At 46.7% G+C, this 13,326-nt stretch overlaps 1 protein-coding gene across 15 annotated transcripts in view; it reads left to right on the top strand.

Annotated features, from left to right (window-relative positions):
- HSPG2 (heparan sulfate proteoglycan 2) overlaps window positions 1-13,326 on the top strand; it is a 216,933-nt gene that overhangs the window by 159,199 nt on the left and 44,408 nt on the right. For all 15 annotated transcript variants that reach the window (XM_081870613.1, XM_081870623.1, XM_081870621.1 and 12 more), the window contains 8 exons: window positions 2,630-2,777; window positions 4,187-4,329; window positions 4,422-4,557; window positions 6,110-6,261; window positions 8,979-9,108; window positions 9,253-9,404; window positions 12,163-12,301; window positions 13,016-13,170. In XM_081870613.1, coding sequence (XP_081726739.1) covers window positions 2,630-2,777; window positions 4,187-4,329; window positions 4,422-4,557; window positions 6,110-6,261; window positions 8,979-9,108; window positions 9,253-9,404; window positions 12,163-12,301; window positions 13,016-13,170 — 1,155 coding nt within the window. The remainder of the gene's footprint in view (window positions 1-2,629; window positions 2,778-4,186; window positions 4,330-4,421; window positions 4,558-6,109; window positions 6,262-8,978; window positions 9,109-9,252; window positions 9,405-12,162; window positions 12,302-13,015; window positions 13,171-13,326) is intronic.

The raw sequence follows: 13,326 nt of genomic DNA on the forward strand, positions 1-13,326 counted from the left end.
GGTCCCCAGATGTTGTTGAACTACAACTCCCATCACCCCTATCTAGCAAGGCCAGAGCTCAGGGGTGATGGGAGTTGTAGTCCAACAACATCTGGGGAACCGCAGGTTGAGAACCGCTGCTCTAGATGTTATGGACGCTGAAATTTCATCATTCCTGGCCAGCATGGCTAGAGGTCATGGGTGGTGATGGGAGTTGTAGTCTAATAATATCTGGAGGAAAGTAAAATACCTAGGGGTAAACATAACAGCAAAAAACCTGAGTCTATTTAAGGACAATTATGAAAAATGTTGGTCTGAAATTAAGAGAGACTTGGATAGTTGGACAAAATTGAAGCTTTCTTTGTTAGGCCGAATTGCTGCTATTAAGATGAATGTATTGCCAAAAATGTTGTTTTTGTTTCAAACATTACAGATTGTGGACAAAACGGAGTGCTTCCGGAAGTGGCAGAAAGATATATCTAAATTTGTCTGGCAGGGCAAAAAGCCCAGAATTAAGTTTAAGATATTAACAGATGCGAAAGAAAGAGGTGGCTTTGCCCTGCCAGACTTAAAGTTGTACTATGAAGCCGCAGCTTTCTGTTGGCTAAAAGATTGGCTACTTCTCGAAGACACTGACGTGCTGGACTTGGAAGGTTTTAACAATGCTTTTGGTTGGCATGCATACTTATGGTATGACAAAGTTAAGATCAATAAGGCCTTTAAGAACCATATTGTCAGGAAAGCACTGTTCAATGTCTGGACGAAATATAAAGACTTATTGGAAAACAAAACTCCAAGGTGGCTCTCACCTCTGGAGGCTAAGGCCCTAAAAAGACCCAATATGGAGGCCAAATGGCCAAAATATTGGGAATTATTAGAAAAAGATGGAGACAATTGGAAATTGCAGAGTTTGGAGAAAATGAAGGATAAGGTGCGAGACTGGTTACATTATGCTCAGATTAAAGAAGTTTTTAAAAATGACAAAAAGTTAGGGTTCCAGGTGGAGAAATCGAAGTTAGAAACAGAATTGCTAGAACCCAAAACCAAGGTACTATCTAGAATGTATAACTTGCTGCTAAAATGGAACACACAAGACGAAATGGTTAAATCGGCTATGATAAAATGGGCACAGGATATTGGGCATAACATTATGTTCGAGGACTGGGAAAGGTTGTGGACCACTGGGTTGAACTTCACTGCATGTAATGCTCTGAAGGAAAATGTAATGAAAATGATATATAGATGGTACATGACCCCAGTTAAACTTGCCAAAATATACCATTCGTCTGATAATAAATGTTGGAAATGTAAAGAAAATGAAGGAACATTCTTTCACCTCTGGTGGACATGCCCTAAGGTGAAGGTCTTCTGGGAAATGATATATAATGAGCTGAAAAAGGTATTTAAGTATACCTTCACTAAGAAACCAGAGGCCTTCCTTCTGGGTATTGTCGGCCAGAAGGTGTTAAAGAAGGACCGAACATTCTTTATGTATGCAACAACGGCAGCAAGGATACTCATTGCAAAAAACTGGAAAACTCAAGATCTACCCACACTGGAAGAGTGGCAGATGCAACTGATGGACTATATGCAACTGGCCGAGATGACTGGCAGAATCCGTGACCTGGGAGAAGAGAAGATGGAGGAAGACTGGGAGAAATTCAAGAAGTATCTACAAAAACATTGTAATTTGGTTGAATGTTAAGAAGGATGCTAGATTATAAAAAATTGGCCACCACTAAATTAGATTTGAAATTTGATGATAAGTGAGACTAAAGAAAATATAAAATTTTTTGGAAGAAGTGCTAGATTATATTTGAATGAGTGGACATGAGATTGTAAACAAGTTGATAATTTGTTTGGAAAAAACTTTTAACGATGTAAATGGGAGCGGGAGACGCGAGGGAGTCCAAAGAAGTGATGAAATTATGTCTGTGATAGAAGTAAGAATGTTTATTATTTGTGCATTTATATTTAAAAACTTTAATAAATATTTATTAAAAAAAAAAAATAATAATATCTGGAGGGCCACAACTTCCTTGGACCTGCATTAAAAGGAGGAGGTGGTTAGGGAAAATCAAGGCCAGTGACGGTTTAGTTCAGGCATGTGCAGAACCTGTGTGGTTCTCTTTCAATTAATGAATTGGGGGGAAAAAGTTTTAAAGTACTTTTCAAAACAACAACAACAGAGTCCTTTTTGTTTGGGATAATTCAGGCTGAAATTCCCAGGTGTCAAAAAAGGTTATTTATGTATGCCACTACTGTGGCCCATGTTTCGTTAGCTCAAAAATGGAAAATGAGCGAGGTCCCAACATATTGAATAAGAGAACAAGAACCCACGTTTAGAGAAGATTGGAAAACGTTTATTGAATATATGGGAAATAATTGTGCACAGCTGAAAAGGCTGGCAGCATTAAGATAAATTCAACAGTGTAATTAAGCTTTGATGGATGCAATAATGGAATACTGAATGGCCTAGTTTTTGTAAAATATGCAAGGATTTATGACGTGTAAAATGAACTGTGGAAAGAGAAGAAGGGAAATCATTGATATTTTAAGGATGTAAAAATGAGTATTTTAAATTGTCAAACAGAAAATTCAATAGAAATTATATACGAAAGATAATATGAATGGCTTCCTGTATCCTCAGGTCTACGGGTCCGTCCTGCGCATCCTGCAAGTATCCGCGGCGGACTCGGGCGAGTACGTCTGCCGCGTCAGCAATGGGGCAGGCCCTAAGGAGGCCTCCATCATGGTGACTGTACAACAGCAAGGACACGCACATGGTTCTGCACATGGTAATGCCTCCAGGATCTTTCAGGCCATAAGAGGGGAGACGGCTCTTGTGCACACGCACACACATACATATATCGTTGATTATAGGCACCTAACGATAGACAGGTGGCAGGGAGGACATAATGCTTGGAGTTGGACTCTTTGGGTCTCTGCCAACTCTACAATTCTGTGATTCTATGACCCGCCCCCTAGGGCCAAAAACATTCCCCACCTTTGACTCAGAGTATTTGATGACTGTAGAGGAATGTAGTTTGTTTTTTTTTGGGGGGGGGGGGAAGCTGCCCCATAGCAGTTGGTCCCTTACCTTTCCCACTCTGACCTGGCCACAGTGATCCATGCAACGGTCACCTCCAGGCTTGACTACTGTAATTCGCTCTACGCGGGGCTGCCCTTGAAGCTGTCCCAGAAACTCCAGTGGGTGCAGAATGCTGCAGCGAGGCTCCTCACAGGGTCTCTGCCATGGGAGCATATTCACCCAGTGCTTTTCCAGCTGCACTGGCTCCCGGTGGAGTACAGGGTCAGATTGAAGGTGCTGCTTTTGACCTTTAAAGCCCTTCACAGCTTAGGACCATCGTACCTATGGGACCGCCTCTCCTGGTATGCCGCACGGAGGACCTTAAGGTCTATATATAGCAACACCCTAGAGGTCCCGGGCCCTAAGGAAGTCAGATTAGCCTCAACCAGAGCCAGGGCCTTTTCAGCACTGGCTCCGGCCTGATGGAACGCTCTGCCTCATGAGACCAGGGCCCTGCAGGATCTGATTTCTTTCCACAGGGCCTGTAAGACAGAGTTGTTCCATCTGGCCTTTGGCTTGGAGCCAATTTGATTCCCTCCCCCTCTTTCTTTTTTCTTTTTCCTTTCTCCTCCTGTGATGAGGCTGCATTTTAATATTTTAATGTTTCAATATTTTAATGTGGTATTTTAATCTTGTTTTTAAGTTGTATTCATTCAACTTGTTTTTATTATTGCTTGTTAGCCGCCCTGAGCCCGGCCTTGGCTGGGGAGGGCGGGGTATAAATAAAAATTATTATTATTATTATTATTATTATTATTATTATTATTATTATTGCAGCCCGCTTTACCCCATTGCCTCCCAACTTGTTACAAACTGTTTTTAATGTTGTTTTAGCGTTGCATCTCACCCTGTATCTTAGGGTGAAGAGCGGGCAAGAAAGAAAGAAATTAATTAATGCAGTGGGGTGGGGCCCTTCCTCTCCCCGCCCATGCTATGGGTCTCCCGAGGTACTCTTGTCCCATTTTTCCGGCCTCTCCGGAGGGAGTGCAAGGAAGGGAGGGCGCAATGCTCCCCCCTGCAAGAGGACGGGGATTCCCAGAAGCTCCTGGCTGTCCCTGGTTGGGAGCAGGGTGCTGGGCCTCTTGAGTCTGATCTGGGCCCTTCTTGTCTCCGTAGACACCCCACCAGTCAGGATCGAATCTTCATCACCGTCCGTCACCGAGGGGCAAGACTTGGAGCTGAGCTGCCTCGTCACAGGCCAGTCGCGGGCCAGGGTCACGTGGTACAAGCGAGGCGGGTCACTCCCGGCAAATCACAAGGTATGGAGTTGGTCTGTGTGCCTGGCCAACGATGCCCACAAACCCAGCTCTAGGGTGACTCAAACTGTCCCTTTGCCCCCTCCACCCTGCAGATATCTGGCTACCATTTGAGGATCCTTGCGGCCACGGCAGCAGACTCCGGAGAATACGTGTGCCGGGTGAGCGACGCCAGCAGTGGGGCGGTGCAAGAAGCCTCCATTGTGGTCACCGTCTATGGCACCTCCCAGAGTGAGTCAAACAATGCTCTGGCCATGCACCGCCTTGCCAGTCGGAGGCAGTGAATACCAGCTGCTGGAAACCGCAACTGGAGGGAGAGTTTTTCTTTCGCTCGGGTCATGTTTGTGGGCTTCCCTTGGGGCATGTGCTGAGCAGTGGTGTAGCAGGGGTTGCCGGCTCCCAGGGCAAGGCAAGCATCCTCAGAACTGCCCACTGATAGGCTGGAACAAAGGGGCAATAGCTCGGTGACCTACCTGAGTGGCAGCCGTGGCACCCCATGAGCTTCGAGCATGGCGGAGAGGGGGGCTGGGGATTGGTTGGGAGTCCATGCAGAAAGAGCCCTAGCAACTGTCCGTCACCCAAATTTGTTCCTCATTCCGCCCATGCGAACATTGGGAGATTTTCTGTGTGCCCTTGGCCTGACCCAGTAGCCAGACACTTCTTAGGTTTATAGGCTAAGCCAGGCATCCCCAAACTCGGCCCTCCAGCTGTTTTGGGACTACAATTCTCATCATCCCTGACCACTGGTCTTGTTAGCTAGGGATAATGGGAATTGTAGTCCCAAAACAGTTGGAGGGCCGAGTTTGGAGATGCCTGGGCTAAGCGTTTAATTTCTCCTGTTCTGGTTATCATCCTTGGCTGCCGGTCTCTGGAGCACCCTCGGAAAAGGTACCCTCCATCCTTCAACCGAAGGGGCCACCTTGCTGCATCAGGTCCAGGGAGGTTAGGGGGCAATGGGCCACCTGCTAGTGTGGGGGTCCATGTACCAGACCATGCCATCCATTGATGCCAGTCCTGGTCTTTAGCGTTTTGGAGAGGATTGCATCTCCGTGGCAGAGCAACTGCTTGGCATGCAGAAGGCTCCAGGTTAAGTTCTCTGGCCAATGGGGCTGCGAAGAGACTCCCTCCCTGCCTGAATCCCCGGAGAAGCATTGCTGCCAGCCAGTGCATGCAGCACTGAGCTAAAGGGAACAATGGTCTTCCCGCGATCCTTTTAAAAGCAAGCCTTCATTCACAATCCTGAGGACTAGAATCTTGCTGGGGTTTTTATGGGAACGGCCTTAGCTCCCTGGAGCTTTGCATGGAAAAGGTCCCAATTCAGTCGCTGGCAGCATCTCCAGGTAGGGTTTGAGAAAACTCCCTCAGACTGTGGAAAGGCTCCACCAGTCAGTGCAGACAATTCCTGGCCAGATGGGCCAGTTAGCTGTCTCTGTACAAGGCAGCTTAATCTGACTAATACAGCATGGTGTAGTGGTTAAGAGTGGTGGACTCGTAATCTGGGGAACCAGGTTCGCGTCTCCGCTCCTCCACATGCAGCTGCTGGGTGACCTTGTCACACTTCTTTGAAGTCACACTAGTCACACTTCTTTGAAGTCTCTCAGCCTCACTCACCTCACAGAGTGTTTGTTGTGGGTGAGGAAGAGAAAGGAGAATGTTAGCCACTTTGAGACTCCTTCAGGTAGTGATAAAGCGGGATATCAAATCCAAACTCCTCCTCCTCTTCTTCTTCTTCTTCTTCCTCCTCCTCCTCCTCCTCCTCCTCCTCCCCCCGCTGAACTCCCAGCTTCAGGAATCACCCCTCCACTGAGGATCGAGTCTCCATCACCCTCCATTGTCGAAGGACAGACCTTGGACTTGAACTGTGTCGTGGCAGGCCAGGCAGGTGCCACAATCACATGGTACAAGCGTGGCGGGACCCTGCCGGCCAATCACCAGGTACGTAGGCAGTGCGTTCTGGGGGCTTGAGTTGGCGATTCTTCCTTGCCCCTCTCTTTCCTGGCCTTGCTGGCTGGCCAGCAGTAAACCTTGGCGTGCAGAAGAACCCAGGTTCAGTCGCCAGGTAAGGATGGTAGGAAGCAATTTCTGATGCTTCTTGGACAGGCACTTTCTGCTGATATAGGAAAGGCCTCCATCTCTATTGGCCTTCTGCCGGTTTTGAAGGCACATCTGTTTAGATAGCCATTCCCTATTGACCCAAGTCTGCTATTTTAATGGGATTGCTTTGCGTGGCGAGTTCCCGACCCCCCCAGGTGGAAATAATCACACAGTTATTAAGGTTAATGGGCTAAAAAAGGCCACAACTTTATTGGTTACAGGTGATGAGCGGTATTGGCTTAGGCATTGGTCCTAACTGACTATATCCGACTCCAGCCCATCTACTTGAAGTCCGGGAAGGGTTAACTACCAGTAGGGGGAGTCCTGCTGATGCACATCAACTAGGAACTCCCGTGGGGTCAGCGATAGGGGGTGTGCCTTAGGCCTTAACCTCTCTAGGCTTCAGACAGGGCCATGCCCCCCTGAATCCTTTAATGGACTACCCTTTGATATGCGGGGCAGGTGATGGCGCTATCTCCCCTCTTCCATCTACAGAACTATACCAATGCCTAATTGCCAATACCCAGAAAGTTGTTACGATTTGCTACGAGGTAGGCGAAAACCAAGTGGCTGGTGTCTTATTTGCCAAGTGGGAAAAAATCCTACCAGGCCCCTCAACATCCATAGCAAGGTCAAAGGATGAAAACCTTATAGTGCGGGAGGGTGGGAAAAACAGGAACAGCTGGCGGGCGGCAAAGAGGGAGGGCCGCATCCTGCTTATATAGGGCATGCCACACCCCCGAACCAGCCGATTGGCCAGCTAGGGGGTGATGCGGCCCGAAATCCCCCCATTCACATGGAGGGGCAACGAAGTCTGCAACCCCACCTCCTCCTTAAGGCGGAAGAGGCTTTATTGCACATTGTAACCACGCCATTAATTTTTCAAGGATTAAGGCGACTGGTTGCACATTTTAACTGCGGTGTATTTTTAAAAGATGGTTTTGCATTTTAACAATGTTGCACGATTGGTTTTTATGTTCTGCAAACCACTTAGAAGCCATCCGAGCATGAAGCAGTCTTGAGCCTGTGTTGCGTAGTGTTTAGTGTGTCAGACTAGGACCTGGGAGAGATCAGGGTTTGAATCCCCACTCAGCCATGAAGCTGCCTGGGTGTGACTTTGGGCCACAGTCACTCACTCTCAGCCTAACCCACCTCACAGGGTTGTTGTGGCGATTAAATGAGAAAGGGGAGATCCATGTGCACCACCCTGAGCTCCTTTGGAGAAAACGGTGATATATAAATTCTGTGCATGCGACTAGCAAACAAACTTCTGTCTGGAGAGCCACTGAGAGCCAGTGTGGTGTAGTGGTTAAGAGCGGTAGTCTCGTAATCTGGGGAACCGGGTTTGCGTCTCCGCTCCTCCACATGCAGCTGCTGGGTGACCTTGGGCCAGTCACACTTCTTTGAAGTCTCTCAGCCCCACTCACCTCACAGAGTGTTTGTTGTGGGGGAGGAAGGGAAAGGAGATTGTTAGCCGCTTTGAGACTCCTTAAAGGGAGTGAAAGGCGGGATATCAAATCCAAACTCCTCTTCTTCTTCTTCAGAGAGGGCCTCTGCCTCTGGGCACGTAAGCCCAGAAACCCCTTGCCCCAGCAGACTCGGGCAGCCACTTCCCAGAGAGCATTTAGACTCCTGGTAGCTTTCTTCTGGATGAAGAAATGGCCTGCTCATTTCTCAAGCCTTCTCTGAAGGCAGTGTGGTGCAGTGGTTAGAGTGCGGGTGTGGATGGAGCCTCAAGCCCAGGGCCTGAATCTTAAGGCAGTTTTGGAAGAAGCTGGGGAAATGACTGTAGAAATGAAGAGGGCGTAAGAGTCCTTCTGGTACGCAGGTTGAGACCCTACCTGCCCGCAGACTGTCTCGCCAGAGTGGTGCATGCTCCGGTTATCTCCCGCTGGGGCTACTGCAATGCACTGTATGTGGGGCTACCTTTGAAGGGGACCCAGAAACTGCAATTAATCCAGAATGCAGCAGCTAGACTGGTGACTGGGAGTGGCCGCTGAGACCATATAACACTGGTCTTGAAAGACCTACATTGGCTCCCAGTACGTTTCCGAGCACAATTCAAAGTGTTGGTGCTGACCTTGAAAACCCTAAATGGCCTCGGCCCAGTATACCTGAAGGAGCGTCTCCACCCCCATCGTTCTGCCTGGACACTGAGGTCCAGCACTGAGGGCCTTCTGGCGGTTCCCTCATTGCGAGAAGTTTGGTTAAAGGGAACCAGGCAGAGGGCCTTCTCAGTAGTGGCACCTGCCCTGTGGAATGCCCTCCCGTCAGATGTCAAGGAAATAAACAACTACCTGACTTTTAGAAGAGATCTGAAGGCAGCCCTGCTTAGGGATGTTTTTAATGTTTAATGTTTTGTTGTGTTTTTAATATTCTGTTGGGAGCTTCCCAGAGTGGCTACAGAAAACCCAGCCAGATGGTTGGGGTATAAATTATTATTATTATTATTATTATTATTATTATTATTATTATTAAATTATCATGTGAGTGAATGAATGAATAAATACTATTGAGAGAGATGATGGTGGTGATTTTGCTTCTCCCACCATTCCCAGATCTCTGGCTCTCACCTGCGCATCCCACAAGCCTCCACAGCTGACTCTGGCGAATACATCTGCCACGTCAACCTGGACTCCATCGTCAGAGAAGCCTCTGTCATTGTCTCTGGCACAAGATCCACCTCCAGTAAGCATCGCCCCCTGCAGGAAGGGAGGGGAAACATAAACAGGGTGGACTGGGGGGTGATGGGGGCAAACCTCCTGTTTTTTGACGCTGGCCGGCTGGCTTGGCCTTCCTTCACCTCTCTCTCTCTCCACCTGGCTCTGCCAGCTTTAGACATCACCCCCTCCATGAGGATTGAGGCTTCGTCCCCCCACGTTGCCGAGGGACAAACCTTAGAGCTGGACTGCATCATTGCCCACCAGGATCAGGCCACAGTCACGTGGTACAGGCGTGGAGGAGCCCTCCCGGCCAGCCACCAGGTATGGGCCTGCCCAGTTTCTCCCTGGCATTTGCCCCGATTGCCAAGTCTTGAGCATTCCCAGTTCAAGATCTCCAAGCAGGGCTGGGAATCTCCCCTGGAGAGTTGTTTCCCCCCCCCCCCATATATTTTTTATTCGTTTTCCATAACAAATTATACATCCAAAACATCTTTATTACATCCAAATTCCTCCTTATTGACTTCCCTCCTCCCGCCTGAAAAACCTTCCTAGTACTTACTTTCTCCACATTTCTTAATTTTAAATTACACCACCATATTATTAATTAATTTTTTACAATCTGACAATATTCCTACCTTTTCTCTTCACAGAGCTTCCTTAAAACTTACAAACGTTACCTGATTATCACTTAATTTTTGCATATATTCAATAAATTTCATCCAATCTTCTGTAAATCTTTGATCACGTCGGTTCCGGATCCTTCCTGTTAGTCTATCGAGTTCCGCATAATCCATCATTTTCATTCTCCATTCTTCAATCGTAGGTAACTCTTCTTGTTTCCACTTCTGGGCCATCAAAGTTCTTGCTGCTGACACTGCATATAAAAATATCTTCCTATATTTCTTATCTATCTCATTACCTATTATTCCTAGTAAAAACGCTTCTGGTTTCTTTACAAATGTATATTTCAATACTTTCTTCAATTCATTATAAATCATTTTCCAAAAGTTTTTAACTTTTTTACAGTCCCACCACATATGGTAAAATGTTCCTTCTTTTTCTCTACATTTCCAACATTTATTACTTATCTTATACATCTTTGCCAGTTTTACAGGTGTCATATACCATCGATACATCATCTTCATTACATTTTCTTTTATAGCAGTGCTCGCCGTAAATCTTATTCCATCTTTCCACAATTTTAACCAATCATCTATTTATATATTATATCCAAAATTTTTGGCCCAGTCAATCATAACCGATTTCACCTCTTCATCCTTTGTATACCATTCCAACAATAATTTATACAGTGGTGCCCCGCAAGACGAATGCCTCTCAAGACGAAAAACCCGCTAGACGAAAGGGTTTTCCGTTTTGGAGGCGCTTCGCAAAACGAATTTCCTATGGGCTTGCTTCGCAAGACGAAAATGTCTTGCGAGTTCCTGCGGGTTCCCCCCCCCCTTTTTTCTAAGCCGCTAAGCCGCTTATCTGCTTATCTGCTAAGCCGCTAAGCCGCTAAAAGCCGCTAATAGCGCTAATCCGCTAATCCGTCAATGGGCTTGTTTCGCAAGACGAAAAAACCGCTAGACGAAGAGACTTGCGGAACGGATTCTTTTCGTCTTGCGAGGCACCACTGTACATTCTTGCTAAACTTTTGAATTCATTATTCAATATTTCTTTCTGAAATTTAGACTCTTTATCATGGGAATCTCCCCTGGAGAGTTGATTCCACCCAGTGTAGTCAGTACTGAGCTAGATGCAACAATGGGCCCGACTTGGCGTAAGGCAGCTTTTGATTTTGCTATTTAAGACAGCCCTACTTTTGCGACACTTTGGAACTCCCTGCCTATTGAGATCATGCACATCCCTCTGCTGCATTTATTATTATTTTTGGCGCCTGCCAAAAACATTCTCATTTGCTTCATTTTTTTCATTTCACTATTATTATTTTTATATAAATTTATTTATTTGGTTTTTCAGATTAAAGTTTTACAATCACATATCCAACATACATCATAAAAGCAAGATTCCAAGGAATCTCCTGGACTTCCCTCCTCCCCTTTGTCGGTCCTATTGTTAGGCATTTCCTCCTGCAACTTTTATAATAATCCAAACCTTTTACATCTCCATTGAATCCAAAATTCACCATGAAACTACATGTGTCATTCCAATCCTACTAACGGTTTTAACTGTTTACAATGATTTTAAAAATAAATTATACATTTTCCCCATTCCTTATTAAAATTTTGGTCTTCCTGATTTCTAGTTCTTCTGGTCATTTTTGCCATTTTGGCATAATCCATCAATTTAATGCAAAAAAATTTCATTTCACTTTTAACCTGTAGACTGCCTTTGTATATTACTATGTACAAGGCAGTTTACAAGCTGAAGAAACAACAAAATAGACCGCAAAGATCACACATGTAATAATCTGATCCAATACGTTCTAGTTTCGATAAGCCTGTCTGAATTTTCACCTGTTGCAGTATTTTAATATTTTGTCTGTTTTAAACTGTTGCCGTAAATGTTCTCGACCTTATTGTTTTATCTTTTCGTGACCCGCTTCCAGGTTTATTTCTTAGAATCAAATAAACCATGAGAACTAGATGCATGCTTTTTTTTAAAAAAAAAGGGCATACACCATTGCAGTTAGGGCATGTGCTTTGCATGCAGAGGATCCTAGTTCAGAACCTGGCGGCATCTCCTGGTAATAATAATAATAATAATAATTTATACCCTGCCCTCCCCAGCCAAGACCGGGCTCAGGGCGGCTAACACCAGATATAAAACAATTGATTGAAATACAACTTAAAAAACAAGATTAAAATACCACATTGAAATGCAGCCTCCTTTCAGTAGAAACTCAAATCAAAAATTTTTGGTAGAACTGGGAGAGACTCCCCAGGAAGCTGCTGGTGGTCAGTGTACTCAATACAGAGCTAGATGGACCCAGGTGTTGGGGACTGATGGGAGTTGTAGTCCAAAACACCTGGGAGGCCCTGCGTTGAGGGATTGGTTTAGCCAGACTAAAAACTCACATGGTTAACGAATACGCCTTTAAATTGGAAACAACTTCCAGGCCTTCGGATCCCGCTTGCGGCTGGTGAAAGTCTCTCCGGCGGATTCTGGCGAGTACGTCTGCCGCGTCAGCCGCGATTCTGCCACCCAGGAGGCCTCGGTCTTTGTCACCATCCAGCAGGGTGGCGCAGGCTCCTTCCGTAAGTCTGACAAAGGCTCCGTAGCAGAGCACCTGCTTGGCATGCAGAAGGTCCCAGGTTCCCCATTGGTAACATCTCCGGGTGGGGTTAGGAAAAGGCTCCCTGATGGAGGGCCACTGCCGGTCAGTGTAGACATTATTGAGCTAGTTTGATCACTAAAAGGTAAAGGGGGGATGTGGATGGTGTTGTGGTCTAAACCACTGAGCCTCTTGGGCTTGCCGATCAGAAGGTTGGTGGTTCGAATCCCCGCAATGGGGTGAGCTCCCATTGCTCTGTCCCATCTCCTGCCAACCATCGAAAGCACACCAGTGCAAGTAGATAAATAGGTACTGCTGCGGCAGGAAGGTAAACGGCATTTCCATGCGCTCTGGCACTTGATCACTGTTGTGCCAGAAGCGGTTTAGTCATGCTGGCCACATGACCCGGAAAGCTGTCTGTGGCCAAACGCCGACACCCTTGGCCTGAAAGTCAGATGAGCGCCGCAACCCCGTAGTTGCCTTTGACTGGACTTAACCATCCAAGGGCCTTTTACCTTTTAGTTCAGTGGGTCTATGGCCTAATCCAGCAGGCAGGCTCATCTTACGCATTGAGCCTCCTCAGAGTAGACCCGCTGAAGTTAACAGACACAACTATCTTAGGGTAATCAATTTCAGCCGCTTGACTCTGAAATTGCACAATTACTTTCACCCTTCCCTCTTTTACTTGGCAACGCAGCCGCCGGTGTGACTCCCCCAGTACGAATTGAGTCTTCTTCCACCTCCCCCACTGAGGGCCACACGCTGGACCTGAAGTGCATCGTGGCAGGACCTGCTTCGCAAGCCAGAGTCACGTGGTACAGACGAGGAGGTGCCCTCCCTGCTGGTCACCAGGTATGGGTTCAAGAGGCATTGGAACCAAGACATGGTACTTCAATGTTGTCAGGGGCTGGACCGAGGAGGAATGGTGGGAGCCGCCGCCGCCCTTCTCCTGAACCTTCCCAAGAACAGGAGGACAGTATAGATTTAGATCAGTGGTTTGCAGAAGGG

Source organism: Podarcis erhardii, assembly GCF_964252035.2.
Source record: "Podarcis erhardii genome assembly, chromosome: 7".
NCBI lineage: Eukaryota > Metazoa > Chordata > Lepidosauria > Squamata > Lacertidae > Podarcis > Podarcis erhardii.